This window comes from Clavispora lusitaniae (genome assembly GCF_014636115.1).
Source record: "Clavispora lusitaniae strain FDAARGOS_655 chromosome Unknown tig00000078_pilon, whole genome shotgun sequence".
Taxonomy (NCBI): Eukaryota; Fungi; Ascomycota; class Pichiomycetes; order Serinales; family Metschnikowiaceae; genus Clavispora; species Clavispora lusitaniae.
This window is the reverse complement of record NW_027093977.1, coordinates 883,722-904,190: the sequence shown is the minus strand read 5'-3', so window position 1 is coordinate 904,190 and position 20,469 is coordinate 883,722. Positions and strand designations below refer to the sequence as shown.

At 41.4% G+C, this 20,469-nt stretch overlaps 7 protein-coding genes and 1 non-coding gene across 8 annotated transcripts; 2 read left to right on the top strand and 6 right to left on the bottom strand. All coding sequences in view use genetic code 12, as the record gives it.

Moving 5' to 3' along the window:
* Positions 1–771: 771 nt before the first annotated feature.
* On the bottom strand, positions 772–3,543 carry PWP2 (snoRNA-binding rRNA-processing protein; the record flags this gene model as incomplete). The annotated part of the gene is made up of 1 exon (XM_002616367.1): positions 772–3,543. The coding sequence occupies one exon, from the start codon at positions 3,541–3,543 to the stop codon at positions 772–774; it is 2,772 nt and encodes a 923-aa protein (XP_002616413.1).
* A 313-nt stretch (positions 3,544–3,856) lies between these two features.
* Positions 3,857–4,284, top strand: FOB63_002588 (uncharacterized protein; the record flags this gene model as incomplete). Its single annotated transcript, XM_066102255.1, has 2 exons — positions 3,857–4,129; positions 4,174–4,284. The coding sequence occupies 2 exons, from the start codon at positions 3,857–3,859 to the stop codon at positions 4,282–4,284; spliced, it is 384 nt and encodes a 127-aa protein (XP_065958402.1).
* Positions 4,285–4,337: 53 nt separating this feature from the next.
* Positions 4,338–5,259, bottom strand: FOB63_002587 (uncharacterized protein; the record flags this gene model as incomplete). The annotated part of the gene is made up of 2 exons (XM_066102254.1): positions 4,338–4,493; positions 4,543–5,259. 2 exons carry the CDS (start codon positions 5,257–5,259, stop codon positions 4,338–4,340), a joined length of 873 nt encoding a protein of 290 aa, XP_065958401.1.
* A 60-nt stretch (positions 5,260–5,319) lies between these two features.
* Positions 5,320–6,270, top strand: FOB63_002586 (uncharacterized protein; the record flags this gene model as incomplete). The annotated part of the gene is made up of 1 exon (XM_066102253.1): positions 5,320–6,270. One exon carries the CDS (start codon positions 5,320–5,322, stop codon positions 6,268–6,270), a length of 951 nt encoding a protein of 316 aa, XP_065958400.1.
* Positions 6,271–10,345: 4,075 nt separating this feature from the next.
* GSL2 (Gsl2p) lies at positions 10,346–11,067 on the bottom strand (the record flags this gene model as incomplete). The annotated part of the gene is made up of 2 exons (XM_066102252.1): positions 10,346–10,385; positions 10,469–11,067. 2 exons carry the CDS (start codon positions 11,065–11,067, stop codon positions 10,346–10,348), a joined length of 639 nt encoding a protein of 212 aa, XP_065958399.1.
* Positions 11,068–11,563: 496 nt separating this feature from the next.
* Positions 11,564–11,651, bottom strand: FOB63_005564. The gene has a single exon. It is a non-coding gene; the product is annotated as a tRNA-Lys (tRNA).
* Positions 11,652–12,067: 416 nt separating this feature from the next.
* Positions 12,068–13,258, bottom strand: FOB63_002584 (S8 family peptidase; the record flags this gene model as incomplete). Its single annotated transcript, XM_002616372.1, has 1 exon — positions 12,068–13,258. The coding sequence occupies one exon, from the start codon at positions 13,256–13,258 to the stop codon at positions 12,068–12,070; it is 1,191 nt and encodes a 396-aa protein (XP_002616418.1).
* A 204-nt stretch (positions 13,259–13,462) lies between these two features.
* Positions 13,463–20,353, bottom strand: ACC1 (acetyl-CoA carboxylase; the record flags this gene model as incomplete). Its single annotated transcript, XM_002616373.1, has 1 exon — positions 13,463–20,353. One exon carries the CDS (start codon positions 20,351–20,353, stop codon positions 13,463–13,465), a length of 6,891 nt encoding a protein of 2,296 aa, XP_002616419.1.
* Positions 20,354–20,469: the final 116 nt, after the last annotated feature.

Genomic DNA, 20,469 nt, shown 5'->3' with positions numbered 1-20,469 from the left:
CCCATTGTGGGATACTCTACGGATCTTGGAAGTATACAGAATTTTTTCCTCTCGAATAGCAGTTGTCGTTGTCAAACTTGACATCCCAGAACTTGATCCTGTGTGTGCCTAAAAAGGACCGGACATTGGAGTGGTGTGTTCATGCATGGTGTATAATGCATGTATGGAAGGTGCGTGGGTCATATTTGGGCCATACATGAACCAGCCCACAATATAGATGGCGTTACTTCCTTTGGCCACGGATCCATTTAGGTCAGTGTTCCTTCACATGCTGGCATATTGTCTCGTGTTTTACTCTCTTTTTTCTTTTTCTCGCTTCCCCTTTTCTGTCCTTCATAAGGCATTCTTCTGCGGCTCTCTCGTGGTCATGTAAGTTCCATCGCATTGTGGGGTATTGAATGGAGGGGAGGAGCCATAAGCTTGCGCATTCTTATCTCGTAAAAAACAGAACAATTGTTCCGTGCCACGTTATTTTCCGTCCACGTCACTTGTTTTACTTTGGTTTTGAAATTGGTTTAATGTTTGTTTTATTTTTTTTTCTCTTGTTTAGACTCCTAATGATGTGATGGCTAGACAATATGGTTTCAAATCTTTTTGCGGCGATGGTACTTCTTTTCCATATTTTGTTCACTTCCTTTTCGGTGAGTCTGTGTTGTTTTTCCGCCCCAATGTGGAACTGCCACTGTAAGTTTACATCACCTCTTACATTGGTCATTTTTTACTTATGAACTCTATGTGTGTGTATTTTCTGTGGATCAATGCTATAAACCTCTATTCCTCTTCAATGTCCGAGTCTTCGTCTTCTTCAAACTGGTCAACGCTTTTTTTTCCGTCAGGCCCATACCACTCTTCTTCAGATTCAGCCATGTCATCATCATCATCATCATCATTACCCTCCTCTTCTCCAGAATCAAAATTCATTACCTCGTTCTCTTGATCGGCATCACCCTTTTCTTGTTCGCCATGGTCAGCAACCAAGTATGCATGCATGTAACTAGACTTCTTCGTGATGTGCACAAGGTCCTTGGCAACACGGGCTAAAAACCTTTGGATCAATCTAACGTTAGGTTGAAATTCTGCCTTGTGCTGGTTAATGTAACGTCCATGGCTTTTTAAGGTTTCTCTGACCCACATCAAATTGAACTCAATGTGCTGGCTTCCGTTGGAACGGTTCATTTTGTCACCCAAGTATTTAAGAAGTCTGCCAACGTACACCACAGGAGTATCGGTGCACACCAATTGGATATCCTTCACTGGGACCGACTCCACAACTCGGTCAATAAGATATTCTTCGTTCAAACGAAATGCCATCACCAACGCAAGTACCCAGTTGTGTTCATGTAATGCCTCATGAACACTATCAGGCGTCACGTCCAAATCCAAATCAAATGGATCAAATACCAAAGTATTCTCGGTTGAAAAAATCAATAACCCTTCAGTGGACGCTGCAGCAAATGCAGATGAAGTTGGAGAAAACTGCACGCATGTTACTCTCACCAGCGGTCTAGTAGTACGGACACTTGGATCACCTCTATGAGAGCCAGGTAAAGTCAAATCCATTCGGTCTTCAGCATCACTGTTCTCACCTTGCGTGTCAATTAAATCTATCGAGATTCCCGCGTCAGTAATGTTCTTGCTATTTAGCATCGTCAACGTTCCGTCCAATGCCATGTTCTCCGAAACAGTGAACCTTTTTAACAACACTTCATCTGCGATATCATAAAGGCAAATACTGTTATTATTTCCACCTGCAATAAGACTGAGTCCATCGAAGGAGTATGCAATCGTGGTAAAGTTTCTAGCTCTATGGTTGTTCTTAGCCTCAAACCGATCCAGCGAATGTCTACCAGCAATGACATCTTTCCTAATGTCAAGGATATGAGTTTGCTTAGCTTCTTCGATGTCATAGAAAACAAGGTTCCCGCTCAATGTACTGACAGCTACTTCTTTGGAGTCAGGGCGCATTGCAAGAGCCAAAACATCATGTTCCACTTCTATAGGTTCAACTTGTTGAGATCTGCTGAAAATATTCCAGATTCTGATGGTTTTGTCCCAAGAAGTCGACGCTAACACGGAATTTTCTGTTCCAAATGCCAAGCATGAGATCGGCCCTTCATGGCCAGCCAAAGAGTCTAAAAGGGAACCGGTTTGAACAGACCAAACATAAATTTCAAACTCGTCCTGCGATCCAGCCACAACAACTTCACCGCTTGGATCAACTGCTAAAGAGCTGAATTGAACTCTTTCAGGAGCAGTAAATGTACGAAAGTTTCTGAAACGAATCAAATCCCAAGCTCTTACAGTTCCATCCATAGAAGCTGAAAACATCACCTGTCCCTTCTTCGCAAAGGCAACAGCGCTCACGGCTCCGGTATGTTCGGTAAAAGTCGTAAGACAGAATCCGGAGTTTATATCCCACACCTTCAATTTACCGTCATCAGATGCCGTCACGACTCTTGATCCATCTGGAGAATAACACAAAGCGTTCATCGCATCGAAATGGCCCTGTTGCTTCAAGATGTAAGACTCGGATTTCCATTCGTACACGAGCAATTGCCCGAGTTTTGAAGACCCAAATGCAAGCCACTCACCTGTCTTGTTAATGGTGACTGTGTCCACAGCATTATTTCCCATACTTAACAGCTGTACCATGTTAAACTCTGGCAACTCGTAAAGTCTGAATTCACCATTGGTGAATCCTACAACTAACAAGTTAGTCTTAGCATGAAAGTCTGCGCATTTGACTTTCACACCGTCCATATGGAAGTAGTTCTTGGAAGTGATCTGCCATTGGCCATCTTCGCTCTTTTCACTTCTCTCTGGCGCAGCTTCTTCGTCATCAGATGCTGTTTCAGTCTCACTTTCAGAGTCACTGCTGCCAGAAACGTACTCCCATTGAAAAAGTGCACCATCTTTACTGAGCGTATAAATTATCTCTTGAGACTCATCAAAAAAAGCATGAATGACATAATCACGGTGGCCAGCAAGCGTAACCGCCACTTCTTTATCTTCATTATGCAAGGAGAAAATTTTTGTTGTCATGTCCTTCGAAGTGGAAAGGAGGAATCGGGAATCTTGGGACCAAGTAACCGATATAACGTCATTGAAATGGCCAGCATAGTTTTTGTAGCGAATAAATGGAGCAAATTGCCTGTCCTCAGTGTAGTCTGGAGTTTTCCATATTTGAACAAATCTGTCCATAGCCACAGCAAAGTATGCACCATCGTTACTGAATCGTATAGCTTTCACTTGCCCTTTGAAGTTAAAATGATGCAAAACAACACGCGAGACGAAATTCACCAAGATTGCACGCCCGTCAACATCAACAGATAACATTAAGGTCGATTGCTTGTTCAAGGCTACCCTCGCGATGTTCTTTCGATGTTGGTAGTCAAATGTGAAGGATTTATTATTGATCAAGTCGAAACAACTCACTCTGTTCCCAACGGGACTCAAAAGCTGAGTACCATCCTCATTGAAAACAATATTTCCCCGACTATAAACTGTTCCCACTAAGTTCGAGAGCTTAAAGTCTGATTTCATTGTAGGTACGGAGAAAATTCAAACTGAGATTCAATGGCACGAAAGGTATTTTTCAGAGATGAGCGATGAGAGTAACTATGTGCAGGTAGGTGACAGTACTGTTCATAAATCCACTTGTTAAAATGATTCTTTTAGTGTATCCTCTTTGAGTATCCATGTTTCTTCGTACATGTAAAGAATAATATTGGAGGAATGTCCTTGGTAGATTTTCAATGGGTTGGTGTTGCAGGTACAGAGTGCCGTTAGTGTTTGGTGTACGGGTGTGGTTGCTGATAGTACTTGTGTCTCTCTGGGCTCAAGAAAGACCGATAACATGGCCGGACTTTCCAGCAATGTAATGAACATGAAGTTCATGCAGAGGGCTCAAACAAAAAAGAATGAAAAGAAGAACGAAGATGCTATAAGGAAAGTCAAAGACTCCTCAGAATGGGTTCTTCCAAACAAAACCTCTCTACAAGCGAAAACGAAACCTGCCGTCCAAGTTCAAACAGTGGGTTACGGAAGTATAGCCACTTTAATGACGAAAAAGGAAGAGATAAAAGAGGATGATAAAAGTAATGATGAGGCGTCCAATGAGCTGATAAAGGTATGTATGAGTATTCCTGATCAATAGTAGATGCTAACAAACAGGATCCCAAGAAAGAAGCAGAGGTGTTCTTGAAAAGCATCATGTCTGAAACAAAGAAAAGATCAAAAAAACAAGAAGGAAACAAGAAGAAAAAGAAACAAAAAAGAAATTGAGAGCTTCATTGCTTCTTACAAACTGGTTATCCAAGACGTATGCTGTTGCTCACTTATTTTTTCTTAGGAGTAGGCTCCTCTTCGTGAAATCCGCCCTTTATTATGACTTCACGTGTGGTGGAGTTTATATGTTTGAAGCGGTCGGGCCCAATATGGGTTCCTCCGAACCATCTGCTTACAACGACGATAACGTTCCATGCATTCATGATCTGCAGTGTTAGTAGTTCGAGACATAGTAAATGAAAAAATGTAACATACCGTAAGAAGATGTAGCATTCTCAGACCAGCTGCAGTTTCTCCATCATCGTCACAATCCAGAAACGTGATATTCTTCTCGCCTTTGATCCTCCATGCATTCATATTGTGACTAGCCCTTGCAATCTTGCGATCTGTGAGAAGGAGCTCAAAGTTTTCAATGGCTTCTGCGACAGAATGAACTTCTTTGGCATATGCAATAAATGTGGAACCACGGTCATGAATTGGTTCTGATTGAATCCAGTCGGCAGTAACATCTACTGATGGTACACTTGCCAGTTCTGCCCCATCAGATGCTCTCTTTATGTCTTGCAATTTCATCTGCTTCCGTTTTGCTTGCTCTAGGCGTAGCTTTTCCATCTGCTCTGATAGTTTCTTCGTTTCTTCTTCATGTTGGCGTTCGTAATCTTCGATGAACTGTTCCACTTCTCCCAAAAACTCGAATATCACAACGTCCCCGGTATTGAACAAGTTACTTAATATACTATTCACGCGTTGTTCGATGTAACTGTTGTCCGGAAATTTTCTAATATCCCCGGTTATAACTTGAATAATGCTTGGAGGTTCTTCTGGGTACTCAGTTGGGAAGCTCATTTGAACAGTCACCTCAGCATGATCCGGAACGGTAAAATTATATATTTCGGACGTGATCTGTTCCACTGACTCTGGAAAAATGGCCTCAATTGCGTCGATCTCCTCTTTAAGCTCTTCTGTCCCCATTCTTCGTTAGTTGTGTAGAATCCAACTTTGCGAAAAATCATACAGAGCGCATTTATACTCATGCCTACCTCTGCCGAATTCAAAGCAAAAGGGAACGAAGCCTTTGCTGAAAAACAATTTTTGAAAGCTGCAAAACTCTATCGTGAGGCAATTACCCTTGATCCGAACAATCCTGTTCTCTTTTCGAACAGAGCACAATGCTTCATCAACTTATCTGATTGGGACCGTGCCTACCGTGACACAGAGAAAGGGCTAGCATTAAATCCAGAGAGAAAGATCAAGTCCAAGTTGCTATATAGAAGGGGAATAAGCTCAAAGCAATTGGGTTACACAGATTTAGCTTTGAAATCTTTTCAGGAAGTGGTGAAACTTGATCCTGCGAATTCATCAGCTCTTGAGGAACTGCAATTTCTCTCCGACATGAACAAAAAACATAAATCATCCGCTGGAGCACAAATTCCCATCGAATATGTTGACAAATTGCCTCCCCAATTCGATCTCATCGTAACACCTACCGGAGCGGAGGACCAATCTAATAAAAGCCACTCGCTGTTAAACGAACAGGACGTCAATCAGGCTGTTGAGGAGCTATTCGGTAAAAAAGCAACTGAAGAACATTTGTCAACCCCAAAGAAATCTAATTCTTTGAACTTCAATGAAATGCCGTCAATGCATTATTTGAAATCTTTGACAACTTCACCTCCAGAACGCAAAATAAATGCATACAAATTGGTTGTTGACCTCGAGACTACCACGATAAGAGATTTATTTGGTAAAACTGGTGTGGACCACGAATTTTTTGAGCTTTTCATTGAAGCTTCCACTTTCGCTATAACTGAGGGGTACAAATCTGTGTCCAGTATTCTTTCAATTCTTCGGCTTTATAGCTCTCTCCCTCGTTTTCTGATTGTGTCTAGAATGTGTCCCGATTCACTCAAACTGGATCTTTTTACAGCTGTTCAACGATCACTGCCTGCATGTCTCGATTCATTCAAATCGTTATTTTCTTAATCCAGGATATTGCGCCAGATAAGCAATTGAGCCCCGCTTTGGCTGTTTCAATTCATGGAGCCAAGACGGAATTATGCCGTCTATATCGTACCTTCCAGCGAGGAATACTGGGAAGATAACGAGCAAGGCACTAAATAACGAGCACATTATGAATACGATGAAGAAGGCAATAGCAAAATGACTCTTAGTTTTCTGAGCCTGATATGTTCCCTTTTGATTTTTTTCGGTATCCGGCTTAAACCAGAATAGCATCATTCTATGCCATTTGTTGATATAGGGAATTAATAATAGGGGACTTTGGGATAAGAACAAAAATTGTCCCAAAAAAAAATCTTCTGCAAAATAAGTCAATTCGCTTATCTTGCAAACAAATTCTCTGAAAGGTTGTGGAATTATTCTCCATCCAAGACCTGCGGTTACCCATTTGCCTGACCACCAAGCTTTGCAAACATTTTCATGGTCAAGCTCACGACTTAGTAAGGTGATGTTCATGGTTTCTAGTATCAACTCTTGCACCTTTATAGAAAGGATAATAGAGAGGATGGTTTGGCAAATATTAAAGCCTTGGAGATACCATACTAGCTCAAAAGATATGATGTAATTTAAGATGGAAAACAGATGAACAATAATAAATATTACGCTTGGAAGATGTTTGAAAAGCATCGTGAAAAATGGAACAAAAATTAATGAGAACACGAAGAAAGTCAATAATATTGCCATGTTAGAAACGAGAGGAAAGAGGGAAACTAATAGTATTCGCTTTGTGGCATACGAGTAAGAGCCAGGTGTGAATCCACTTTGACAGTTAGCAAACAAATAAGCACAGCCTATGACTAGTGTTTTCAATGTTTTGGGTATGATGATAGTCGTTATCAAATGCAACCTTGAAGGTCTATTAGCGGATGTGACATTAAAGTCCCTCTTCATTAACAGACTAATGATAAAACCAGAAATTTGTCCTCTTCTCAACTTTGTATAGCTATACCACGTTTGCTTCTCTTCCTTCTCGATTATAGAGAAAAGCCACGTCCAAAAGTCTTTGTAGTCGAGAAAAAAATCCATGAACACATACTCATTCGGATTATAAAGAAATGGAGAGTAGAGAAGGCCACATACAATTATCCAGAAATAAAGTAGAGAAAAATTCCAAACATAATAGCTGATGTATATCATTAGGACAAATGATTCAAATCCAAATTTTAAGGAAGCATTAGCAAATCGTGAGTACAAGGGGACGAAAGATATTCTTTGCGTAGCAAATCCTCTACCTGTTGCTATGTATTGCGCTCCTCCATAGTTTAAATCACTTACTAAAGAGTGAGTGTATATCTTGCAGACGAAAATTTCAAAAAAAGGAGAGAACGACAATATCTGTTTTCCTAACCGCTTCAAACAGGTGTAACACCCTCTTTCTGTAAGTTCTTGAAATCCTAAAGGAAGAAAGGAAATAATGCAAGCAACAAATATTGATATAATGCACCTCCTAAGCCAAAGTAAGACTGGTATAAGATTCAAGCAATCTTTTGGTCTCCTCGGGTCTGTAAAGGGTTGGCTCTTATTATATTCACAAATTGTAGAGGAATCTGCGAGTACTCCTAAATTTATGCCAACCAAAAGGAATAACTGCAATGACAATATGATTGACATATTGTTTATATGGAATCCAGCATGTGCATAGTAGAATGACAAGAAACGGTCCATTGGAAGCTTCGTTCCAAGATAAAAGTAATCTCGTGAAATCATTTGCTCCCCCATCCCAGCCCCTATTTTGGTAACAAAATTCAAAATTGAAGTAAATCCAAGATCTCTACCCTTTCCACATTGCATATACTCACAATATTTTATTCGACCACCTCTTGAAAGGGCATTCATCCCAGCGTATATGTCTTCATTTAAGTGAAGCCCTTTTTGAGCTTTTGAAACACCCCCTCTGGTGGTCATAAAAATTGCGTTCAAAAAATCTGGATGACCGTAATGTAACTTTCCCCCAATATATGCGAGAGTTCGTGCAAACAAGGTTCCAAATGTCTGCTCCTTTCCGGCCGCAATGTCGCCAAGTATTCCAATATTTTCAGAGAAAATATACTCTCTGTTCCCAACTATGGCTACAGGGTGACCCTCTTCTCCTTGCTTCTGATCGTAGTTAGAGAGATCACCGATGCATCCTTCTTCAAATTCAGATAGAACATTTCTTACTTTGAGACACTCTTCAAAATAATGATCTTGGTTTGCGTCGATGAGCTGAATGTATTCTCCTCGCGTAAATATCAAGGCATGATTCTGATTATCTGCCTTTCCATCCCCTAATATTGGGTATCCAGATAGTCTGATTCTGTATTTTGGTTCTCTTTCTCCATTTGGAAGTATTGGGCACGCGCCATCAAGTAAGCACAGAAAATAGTCCACTTTCCCATCTAGCACATTGACAACTTCATCAATGTAGCTAACTTGCAATTCGGGAAAACTCCGAAGCAATAATTCAACATTTTCTTTATCTTCTGTATCAAAGAATTTATATCTTTGTAATGACACCACTAGTTTGAACTTCCTCTTCGCCATAATATTAAGTTTCAGAAGCCTCATTCTATCATACGAGTCATTGTCATTGAATTCTTCAAGGTCATATAATAGTTTTATCGCTCTTGAATAATTCATAAATCCTGTAATAGTGCGATAAAGTGTCTGAGTTCTCAATGATGCCCACAACCTTGTACGCATTATAGCCTCGTTATCTTGCAACATAAGTTCAGGAGGCGATGATGCTGAGCTCATACGTTTTGAAGAATTGAGTTTTAAAAGATCTTCTTCTGCCATCAATTTATTATCTTTCATATAATTGCTCCACTCCAATGGATGTAGATTTTTAAGGAATTCAAGTATTGTCAAGTTTGATAATTTGTCTTCCTCTCTAAGAATTTCATTGAACAGCAAGATTATTTTCTCTTGGTAGTGAGGAATCAAGACAGTGAATGATGGCATTGAGTGAATTCTTTGGCTTTGTGGCATTGGAGTTGACAAAGAGTGGGCAAAAAATTTGAGTCTTCTATTTGATTCTGAATTGTCGAATAAGGAACTAGAAGTTAAAGATTCATCCTCTTGCGAAATAAAAAAATTTGGTTCAGCGAAATTGATTGAATCTTCTGTTTCAACAGTGCGATAGAGTAGCTTCAGTACTTGATCAATCGAAAGTAAATGTTCACGGTACATTGATACGATGATTGTGTTCCATAATTTAGGAACCCTATCATCATTGTCATGTATGAACACTTTTGTTGAAGGTGTGAGCAATTTGCTGGTTATTCTTTTAGGTAAGTTAGAGAAGACATTTCTCCAAGGTGACCAGATAGATGAACCAAGATAGAATGACCTGACAACTGAAAAGACTGTAATCCAAATGATGTACCACAAATAGGTATCCACAAAGAAGAGAATGAACTCCAAAGTGGTTAAAAGAATTAGTACTATTTGTGGTTGAAATGAACATAGTTTTCCTCCGATCCAGACATCACTTATACATTTGGGGCTCATAATGCTGAGCTCACGAATTGGCTCTCTAGTAGATAATGCCAAGTGAAAGTAGGATTCAATACACTTAGAGAATAGAATTACCAGCCATAAAGTAATTGAGGCAATTTTGGGCTTTCCTGATAATTGGTACACGTTATCCGTAAATGATTTGAAGCCCAAAGATCCCGGACGGGAACTCTGGAAACCAAATAGAACAGCAGAAGGGGTAAAAGATAGATAAACAACTGTGAATAACGATCCCAAGAATTGAGAAACTGCTGATGCAAGCCCTATTATTGAATCTTTGCTCATCACATCAAGGAAATAGTACATGCTTAACACTGCAATTTGAAAAGAACATCCTAGTAAGAGGAAACCCAATCGCATTATGGCAGGGATCTCTTTCCATCTTGCGGGTATGATGATAAACTCACAGAACGTGGTAAAGGCACAAAATATCAAAGAAAAGACTCCTGCCATAGACATTACCATAAGCCTTAATTGAATAGATGGTTGATTATCCTTCGAAATCAGGTAACTGGGTGTATACAATGGATATGCGTGGTAGCTATGATAATACCAAAAGACGGACCCATGGAGAAGTATAACTCTGTTAAAGTGGATTAAAGAGTGAAACCATGACCTTTTTTCTCTGTAGTTTTTGACCATACACTTTTCCCAATCTACGTACCTCAAGTGCAAAGCTCGTTTTTCCATAGGTTGACTCATAAGTTTTGTTTTATCCTTTAAAATGATTCTTTCGATGCCTCCTTTGCTCCAGAACATCTGGTTCATATCATCGTAACCAATAATGTACTCATGGTCTTTTCTTGAAGTAAAGCTTATATCATTTTTTTGTGGGTAGCACTGATTCCTCAAAGCCTCGTAAATTGGAGTGATAACTTCATCGAGGAATGATCTGGGATCATTTTGCATATGTAAGTAATCCTCATGGGCCTCAAGCAAGTCAACACAGCATTTGAAAATGAAGCAAATGCATTCGGGCATAAATCTTATGTTGTTAGCTTCCCCCCAACATAGAAGATAGAGCCCCACATGTGAAATCATCCCAGAATAGGTCAAATTTTGGATATAAGCCTTCCACAGATTCCTTGACGCTGCCAATGAAGAGCACAAAGAGCCTGAAGAGTTTCCAGCTTGTGTATCCATTTCTGTAGCAAAAAACCACTTTCTGAAGTTTGAGTTTATTCCCCCAATGTAGTCACCATGAATTGATTTCAAAGCATTAACAGGACCTAGCCTTGATGCTCTAGAATCAAGCATTGTCATTAGGTAATCAAAAATATTCTCCACGTTATCTTCTTGAAATCCAAAAATCTTACCCAAACGGACTAGGATTGAGTATATTTCATCCTTAGTAATGGGAATTTCGTCCTCAGGTCCCCAAGAAAGAAAAGGACATGGGGGCTCCTCACTGTTGCTGGAATTTCTAGTGCAGCTTTCATCAACCTCTTTCCATTGTTCAGATTGTAGATTAACAGTATCCGCCCACGTATTTGTGTGGGTAAAAATGGATTTTAAATCTTTTAGCTCAATGCCTGTGTAAGCGCCAGAATGTATATCGAAAGACGATGGAACTCCTGCGTTAGAGAATCGTAAAGATGAGAAAATAACGGAGAGGCAATAAACCTTTATTGGAACTGTATCTTTTGTACTTACAATTTCTCATGAATTTGTGTGTGTGCCCCTGTTTGTGTCGATCTACTTCAAGATTCAAAAAGAGTATTGCGACCGGTTGCAAATTCAACGCGCAAAAGGCAAAAAAAGCCCGATGCGGGGCTCGAACCCGCAACCTTTTGATTGACCTTATAAAGATTAAGAGTCAAATGCTCTACCGATTGAGCTAACCAGGCGTTTACATTTTCATAGTTTTCGGATACTAAATATATTTATTATAAAATGTTTAGCATCTTGTTCAACTCATAGACAAGCCTTTGTAGCGCCTATCAGATTTTTTGGAATTATTTTTTTTACCCATGCTTGAACGTTCTCAAATCATAGTGAGTTTCAAATGCCTTATAATTCAGCAGTAAATAAGATTTATTGAATTTAACTTACGTCAATCTACAAGTAGTAGTTGTGCTTCCACAGATTCGAAAAATCTTTTTACTTTTCGCAGTCCCATTCTAGACATCTATGAAATGATTAGAACGGTTGATGTTGGATAAGCCGGCGTTCGAAGAAACCTACGAGCGTTTACATTACTGGTTTTTAAGGGGACATTGAGTCAACACATTGTATATCCGGATTTAACATAGCGCAGGATTAACTATTCGTCTGTGTCGGAATCTGTCTCAATTTCTTCAGGATCAAGCCCATTGTACACCACTAAATTAGGAGTCTGGTTCTTCCTTTGCAAAGATGCCTGAGTGATTCGTCCTTGGTGAGCGGTAGAAAGGATAAGAGATTTGACAGAAGCAGGAGAAGCTCCAGCACTCAAAAGGTTAGCAACCAAACCCGAAACAATAGGTGCTGACATTGAAGTTCCAGAAAGAGCTTGCGGGTCTCTTTTTCTGTAGATATTAACACTAGAAACTACCATTCCTGGAGCGAAAACATCGACGCATGGTCCCCAATTAGAAAACTCGGCAATGGTGTTAGTAGAATCATCAATTGCACCCACAGTGATGGCCAGTCTAGCAGAAGCCGGCAGTGTAGCACATGCATCCACATTCAGGTTTCCAGCGGCTGCAACTATCACTAGCCCAGCATTAGATGCCGATTCGATAACTTTGTTCAAGACCGAGTTCCTCATAGCACCAAGACTTAGGTTAACCACTCCAGGTTTCCTGCTATGTCTGCTATGATTGACAGAAAATTCAATCGCACCTAAGATACTGCTAAGAGAACCGTGGCCCATCTCATCTAAACACTTAACTTCGATCAAGTTCACGTCCTTGGCGACACCATATGTTTTAGAACCAATTATTCCAGCAACATGTGTACCATGCCCGTTGGTGTCTCCACTGCCTTCACCTGTAAAATCTTTCCCGGCAAAAGCTCTGCTTTCAAATTCAGGATGATCGACTTCGATACCTGAATCTACAATGTAAACGTTGACGTTCACGCCTGTAGCACCCTCGTCATAAAAATATGAGTTTCTGTCCTCGTTACCATAGTCGAAAAGAGATAAACGCGACAAATGGCGAGGACTATTCGCTTGTTCCAGTAAGTCAAAGGCAGTCACGTTGATATCCGGTGTAATCTCGTCGACCATGGGACATCTGTGAAGCCGCTCTAAATCTTGTTGAGAGAAGGTACCAGAGAAGCCATTAAAGGTGCCAATGTTGAATGATTTTTTGATGAAATTCTTGAGCCTGCGAGCCACCGGATATCTCTTATCATAATTGAGAAACGACTCGAGGGTTTCGCTAGTTTTGAGTGCCACGAGATAATCTTGACTTACGGCATTGACACTACAGATGAGAATAATCCATCCAAAGAATATCTGCACTCTCATTACTAGAAGAAAAAAGTGGTGGTTGTGGTGGTGCAAATATACGTTTGTGCGATTTACAGTGATTTATCGGGCAAAGTTCAATTTGGCTTATATAATTCGCTACCCACAACAACAAAAGGGAGCATTTTTTTAGCATTAACATTAAGCATTGCACCTTCGTATCTTTCTTATCATTCTTCGTAAAATAAATCGTGTTCCTCCCTATTACAAAGATTGAACAAATTTTTGCTTTTCTTCTTCAGGTAAGGATGAGATGAAATCCTTGATCACAGACACTGCAGAAGACGAGTCGCCCTTCAAAAGACCGTATAAGTCTTGGCGTTTCTTTTCACTCTTCAATTCATCGATTCTTTCTTGCAACTTAGTATGATTGCTTTCAATATGGTTGCACACAGCCTCGTCGTCTTCATAGTCAACAGTAGGCATCCAACTCTTCAATCTTGCAACCTTCTCCAACTTAGACTTGCTGTTGATTGCTTCGCCAATCATCTTCAACAAGTACTCTTCGTTCAACCGACGACGCAAACGCCAGAAGAAGAAGCGTCTAGCATGGCGCCATTCAATCTCCTTTCTAATGACACCCTTGGCCATCATACGGCCTGATCTGTCGTGCAAGTCAGCATACTGGACAGAGATTTGAGCGTAAATTGGCAACAAAGCCTTCTCACGAGCAACCAACTTGGCACTAACTTGTGAGTATTCGTCAGCGTCCAACTTACCAGCCAACTTCTTCTTCAACTCCGCGTATGTTGGGTCCAATCTCTCCATGGTAGCCAACAACTTGTCTCTTCTGTATTTGATACCAACCATTCCCTCTGGCTCCAAGACACCGGCTCTAGAGTCCACATCAGCATACATTTCCATCATGTCAGCATTGATTGTTGGATCGACAACGACCCAAGAACCACCTCTCAATTCACCATGTGGAGGAATGTAAGTGAAAATTGGTTGTTTGAAGTCAACCAAAGCGTCAACAATGAAAGAACCGTACTTAAGAACTTCATTGTACATGTCACGCTGGCCACCAGAGAAACCTCTCCAATTAGCCAAGATCATCAATGGCAACTGTTCACCATTGTTGAAGTCGTTGATAGCTTGAGCAGTCTTGAATGCAGAGTTAGGGTACCAAACCTGGCCAGCTTCTTGAAGCATCATTTCGGTCGAGTCTGGGTTTGCTGGGTCAGCAGGAATCAAGTTTTCGACGGTTCTTGTTTCAACTCCAATCACACCGATTGGAATACCACCGAGACGGGCTCTACCAACAACAACACCTCTTGCCCATCCAGACAAGGTTTCTTGGAAAGAGTCCTTGTCGAACAAACCAGATTCGAAGCTTCCATCTTCTTGTTCACGACCAGCAATCATCCATCTCACATCATAAGGCTCACTCTTTGGAGGAACATAGTCAATATCTCTATTCCATGGGTCTTCGCTGTTCAAGATTGGAATTGGAGCACCACGCTTAGCTGGGATGTACGACATCCAATCCATAATTTTCTCAACACCAGCCAAATCATCGCTAGCTGTCAAGTGGGACACACCGTTCTTGTACATAATTTGAGTACCACCCAATTGCAAGTTGGAAGAGTACACTTCTCTGCCCAACAATTTGTTAATAGCGGGCGCACCAGTTAAGATGATAGGCTGTCCTTCAATTTGAATGGCTCTTTGGCCCAACCGAACCAAGTAAGCACCAATACCAACAGATCTGCAAGTTACCAAAGTGATGGTGAAGATGTCTTTATAGGCTCTTGAAGTAGCACCGGCGATCAAACCGGAACCCTTAAGACATTCAACACCCAAACCATTCTCAGCGCCGATAATGGATTTGATCACATGTCTTTCCTCACCATTTTCAACAATTCTTTCGGTAACCACACTTTTACCTTGTCCATTCTCATCAAGAGCATGTAATGCATCAGCGGTCAAGTACAAGTATTTGAAACCCTTTTCTGGTTTGCCATCCTCATTCCAAGCAACCTTGTAGTAAGGAAGCAATTCCTCAGCAATACCAATTCTAGCACCAGAATTGGCAGAAAGATAAATTCTTGGAACTCCCAATTTTCTTGCCAATTCGGTACATCTGTTGAAGTACTCATCTTCATCAGGACCGAACGAACCGATCTTATGCGTAATATCATTGGCAACGATGATAAACTGGCGACCACGAGGGTATTCGGGAGTTTTAGCAGTGACTTGGAAACCAACCATACCAATCTTATTCGACCCCGGTTCTCTCTCGACTGCGGTCAAGCCTCCGTTTTCATCTTGGATCAACTCAGAAGAAGAGAAAAAGTCCTTTGGCACCTTGGCATCCTTAGAATGTTTTTTCCATTGACTGATAGTGGCCTGGCGGAACAATTCAGGGAAGTCATACACATAGGTGGTTCCCATGTTGTGCGCTTTATAACGTTTAGGTTGCAATGACTCTTTTGCGGGGTAGGGAGTAGAAATTGGTCTCAAGTGCATAGAACCTGGAGCACCAATGGATTTGAACACCCAGTCACCCTTAGTGTTCTTAATCTCCATATACAACTCAGACTTCACGACATAACCAGAAACGTTACTAATGATAGCACGCAATGGGAAAGGTTGACCAGTGGCAGAATCAATGCAAGATATACGAATTTCAGCGCCAGTCACTCTCAATCTCCACAATCTTCTGCCAAATCTTTCCAAGAAAGATCCGAAAGCAGCTTCAACTTCTTGAGGCAAGACATTGAAAACAGCAGAAAAGTTGATGAAGATGTGGTTCAAGTCTGAGTTAGACGTGTCGATGACTTCCAATGCATCCAAAATGTCAGACATCAAACGGTTCGATTCGGAGATCAAGTATTCACTAATACTAATGTCTTCGTTGATAACACCAGTTCTAATAATACCTCTAGTGAAGAATCTCTTGTCTGATGGAGAGTTCTTCCCGACAGCCTCGTAAACATGGATGTTTCTGTTGTCGGTGAAAATTGGCTTGATGTCAAAGTTCTCCAATCTTCCCAACTCCAATTGGAAAGCTAAGGCGGGCTCAATGTGTCTGATAACCTTATTCTCAAGGTAATCTGGAGCAGTGAATGTGTAGTACTTAGGGTACGTTCCAACATTGTTCGCAAAAACAAAGGTAATACGACGAACACCAGCGTTCTTTAATTCGTCCTTGTTGTCGTCAAGTGTTTCCTGGATTTTCTGCAAAACTTCGTCTTCTGACTCGATACCGTCGATGCTGCTGACAACAACATTCACCACATTGAAATATTCTGGTTCGGTAGTACCAGTCTTGAAAGTGATAGCATCAGATGGGTTAATCTTTTCGAGACCAGCAAGTAACATTTCATCCATGTCATCAATGTGTCTAACTGGGACCAAAATACCGGTTCTGGTCTTTTGGCCAGTCTTACTGTCCACAACGAATGACAAGTCAGAAATAGAAGCTGCTCGATTCATAGATGTTGATTCTTCCTTTTTAAAGTTTTGGAAATTAGAAGAAGTAGCGAGAGATGGTAATTGGAACTGCCATTGAATAATTGGCAATTTCTCTTGTTCTTGGAAATCGTAAGTGATAGGACCCAAAGAATAGGCTCTGTAAGAACGACGAACATAAACCTCAGCTGCTGCCATTGCAACCCATACATCCTGATTTGTCAAAAATTGAAGCAAAACGTCAAATACAGTGTGTTTGGAGTCGACGACTTCACGAATGATGTCAAAGTTTGGACTTCTGTACTTTGCGTACACTTCACCGTACGACGTTTGCAACACGGCAGATCTTAAGATGTGCTCTAATTGGTCTGATCTTTCTTTGATCGATGGCAAAGAACATTGAATCAAAATTTCTCTAGCCTTCAAAGCAACCTTGGCCGATCCTCTAGACTCAAGCTCGACAATGTTTCTCAATGCATCTCTGATGGAAGATGCAATGGTAGCAGATTGTTGCAAGATTGGTTGGTAAGCTTCAGCAATAGCTAAGACCAAGTTGTTCTTAGAGGAAACTCTCGAGTGAGACAAAACAATCAGCAAAACCTTGTTCAAGTCTGTCTTGTTCTCATCTCTGAGTCTCAAGACGACATCTTCCTCACGAACGTTGGAACCAGAAAACAACTTCTCCACATTGTAGTAGTCATTGAGTAAGCTTGCCATGAAGTTGAATTCGTGTTCAACCAAACCACTAGCGTATTTAGAGGCAATATCAACCAACGGAGCAACGATACTACCAAACAAAGAATCGCCAGATTCTTTCTCAGCTTTGCTGATCAATTTCAAAATTTGCTTGGCAGGGAATTCTGTACCTCTCGAATGAGATCTTTCAATCAACGTGGATAAGCTCTCATCCAACTTAGCTGGCAATCTAGAGTGCAAAGCAGACGCGTACAAGTTCCACTCAGAGTAAGGCAATTCACGGTCTCTCAAAACCTCAATAATGTTCTTCAAGGTAGAATTCATGATAACTTGGTTATCAAATCCAGCCAAGATGTTTCTCAAAATGGTAGCATACTGCTGGAACTTGTGAACTGGCTTAGAACCTTGGACAGAAGGCTCTCCCATTTCTGGAAGAGTACCTTCAAAGGGTAAAGCGTGTTTCACCTTCGATGGGTCATCCAAGGCCAAAATAGCCAAGATATCACCTGCATTGACTGTTGATCCTGGTTGTTTGATTGTTTGCACAACACCATTCTCCTGAGCAATCAAAGGCATACACATCTTCATGACTTCCACCTCGGCGTATGGTTGACCAGCGATAACGTGTTCACCACTCTCAACAACGTACTTCACCAATTTACCTGGAGAAGGAGTTCTCAATTGAGTTGGGTCGTTTTCTGCCTCCAACAAACAAGTCTTACCATCAACAGACAATCTGGTAGCAGATGGCTCTTCCTTCCAGTAAATAGAGTGCGACTTACCACCAATTGCACACAATAAACCGCCGTCAGACAAAGAACGAACGCTCACAACTGCTCTTGTACCATTCAAGAACAAAGTGTAGGTATCATCAGCAGACATGGTAGCAGTAAACTTGTATTTGTGGCCCTCATAAATGAACTCAATAGGGAAAATGGTTCTTAGCAAAGATTTGTTTGGAACTTGACCTCTTTCCAAAGACGAAACATACTCGGCCCTGTCTTCTTGGGAAGCGATGTACGCTTTGGTGGCAGCACCACACAAGACAGCGAGGATGGGGTCAGGTCTCTCAGCGGTCAATTTTTTGGAAATCAACTCGTCCAACCAGCCCGTAGTGATTGTGTTGTCTTCGAAATCTGGGGTCTCCAATAACTTGATCAAATACTCGACTGTAGTTCTGAAGTCACCTCTAATGGATAACTCTTTCAATGCAACAACCATGTGCTTTCTGGAAGCTTGACGATTTTCACCGAAGGCAAAAATGTGGCCGAATTGCGAGTCCGAGAAAGAATGGATCGAAGATTGATTACTCACAGAGAAGTAACCCCAGACGTTAGACGACGACCGGAAGTTCAATTCGTGCAAGTTACCACCAGAAGGTTTGAAACCTTCACCAGGATCTTCAGAAGTGATACGACAAGCAGTGCAGTGGCCCTTTGGTGTTGGACGGCGTTGAGTCGATAAGGACTTTTCGTTCTTGAACTCAAAATCAATCTCAGTGGAGGTGTGTGGGTCAACACCGTACAAGGTACGAATGTCTCTAATCCTGTGCATAGGAATACCCATGGCAATCTGCAACTGGGCTGCGGGCAAGTTGACACCAGTAACCATTTCTGTTGTTGGATGCTCAACCTGCAATCTTGGGTTCAATTCCAAAAAGTAGAATTTATCTTCAGCGTGAGAGTACAAGTATTCAACAGTACCTGCTGAGACGTATCCAACCAATTTACCTAATCTAACAGCAGCATTCTCCATGGCATGGAAAGTGTCCTTATTAGCGATGGTAACAGGGGCTTCTTCAATGATCTTCTGGTGTCTTCTTTGAACCGAACAGTCTCTGCCAAACAAAGAAATATTCGTACCATACTGATCAGCCAACAATTGCACTTCCAAGTGTCTGGCGTCACCAGCCAACTTCATAATAAAAATTGGCGATCCAGGAATTTCATTAGCGGCTTGTTTATACAAGGAGATGAAGTCCTTCTCATCGTCGACTTTTCTAATACCTTTACCACCACCACCTTCAGAAGCCTTGATCATGACAGGAAAGCCGATTATTCTCGCTTTTTCCAAGCCGTCCTCAGGACTGGTACAACAGCCCTTGGCATAAACCTCGTCGGAAACGGAAACCAAGTTGGTAGCTTCATCCACTTGCACCTCATCCACACCAGTACCAGACCATGGAATACATGGAACTTTAGCGTGTTGAGCGACAATCGTGGAGGAAATCTTGTCACCCAAAGATCTCATGGCAGAACCAGGAGGACCAATAAAGATGATTCTTCTTGGGGAAGCAGCCAACATTTCAGGCAATAATGGATTTTCTGAGGCATGACCCCAACCGGCCCAGACAGCGTGGACCTTTGTTCTTTCTGCGATTTCAACAATCAATTCAACATTAGCGTAGTTGTTGTTGTTAGTACCACCTGGAACTTCGACACACTGGTCAGCCATACGGATGTATTCCGCGTTTGCAGCCATGTCTTCTGGGGTGGCCATCACGGTAAATTGGATGGCTCTTTCGTCGCCAAAGGTCTCGTAAGCCCATTTTCTGACGGATCTGATTTCCTTGACAGCGGCAATACCGTTATTGGCAATCAAAACTTTGGAAATGACTGTGTGACCTTGGTGACTCTTAACAAAGTCAGTAACTGCACCAGGCTCTGCGTCCTGGACAGTATTCAACCCTATAAAATGAGGAGGTAAGCCCGAATGGAGCTCGCTGCAATCAGGAAATGACTGAGGCATGGCGAGTTTCTGAATAGAATTATAGGCTTGATTAAAGAGATTCCCGAGTTGACCTATGAATTTGGCTCGAGATTTAGGGGCGTGATTGTTCTGTTGGATGCTCAAACAGCGATGTGCACGCAATAATGTAATATGCGGGGTTCTAGTATGTACAAAGTGCTTGAAGGGGCCCAGTAGTCGAGGAAATCTGGAAGAGTTAGTATTTTGACAGGTCAATATGGTGCCGGATGCACGCATAAAAAAGTCGTCTCCAATTCCCCAGGATGTTGTGGTTTTGTGGGTGCAGTTGGGATAATGGCGGAGATGTTGGTTTTTTTTTCTTTGCCTGCGCAAGGTGAATTCCGAGGGTGGGG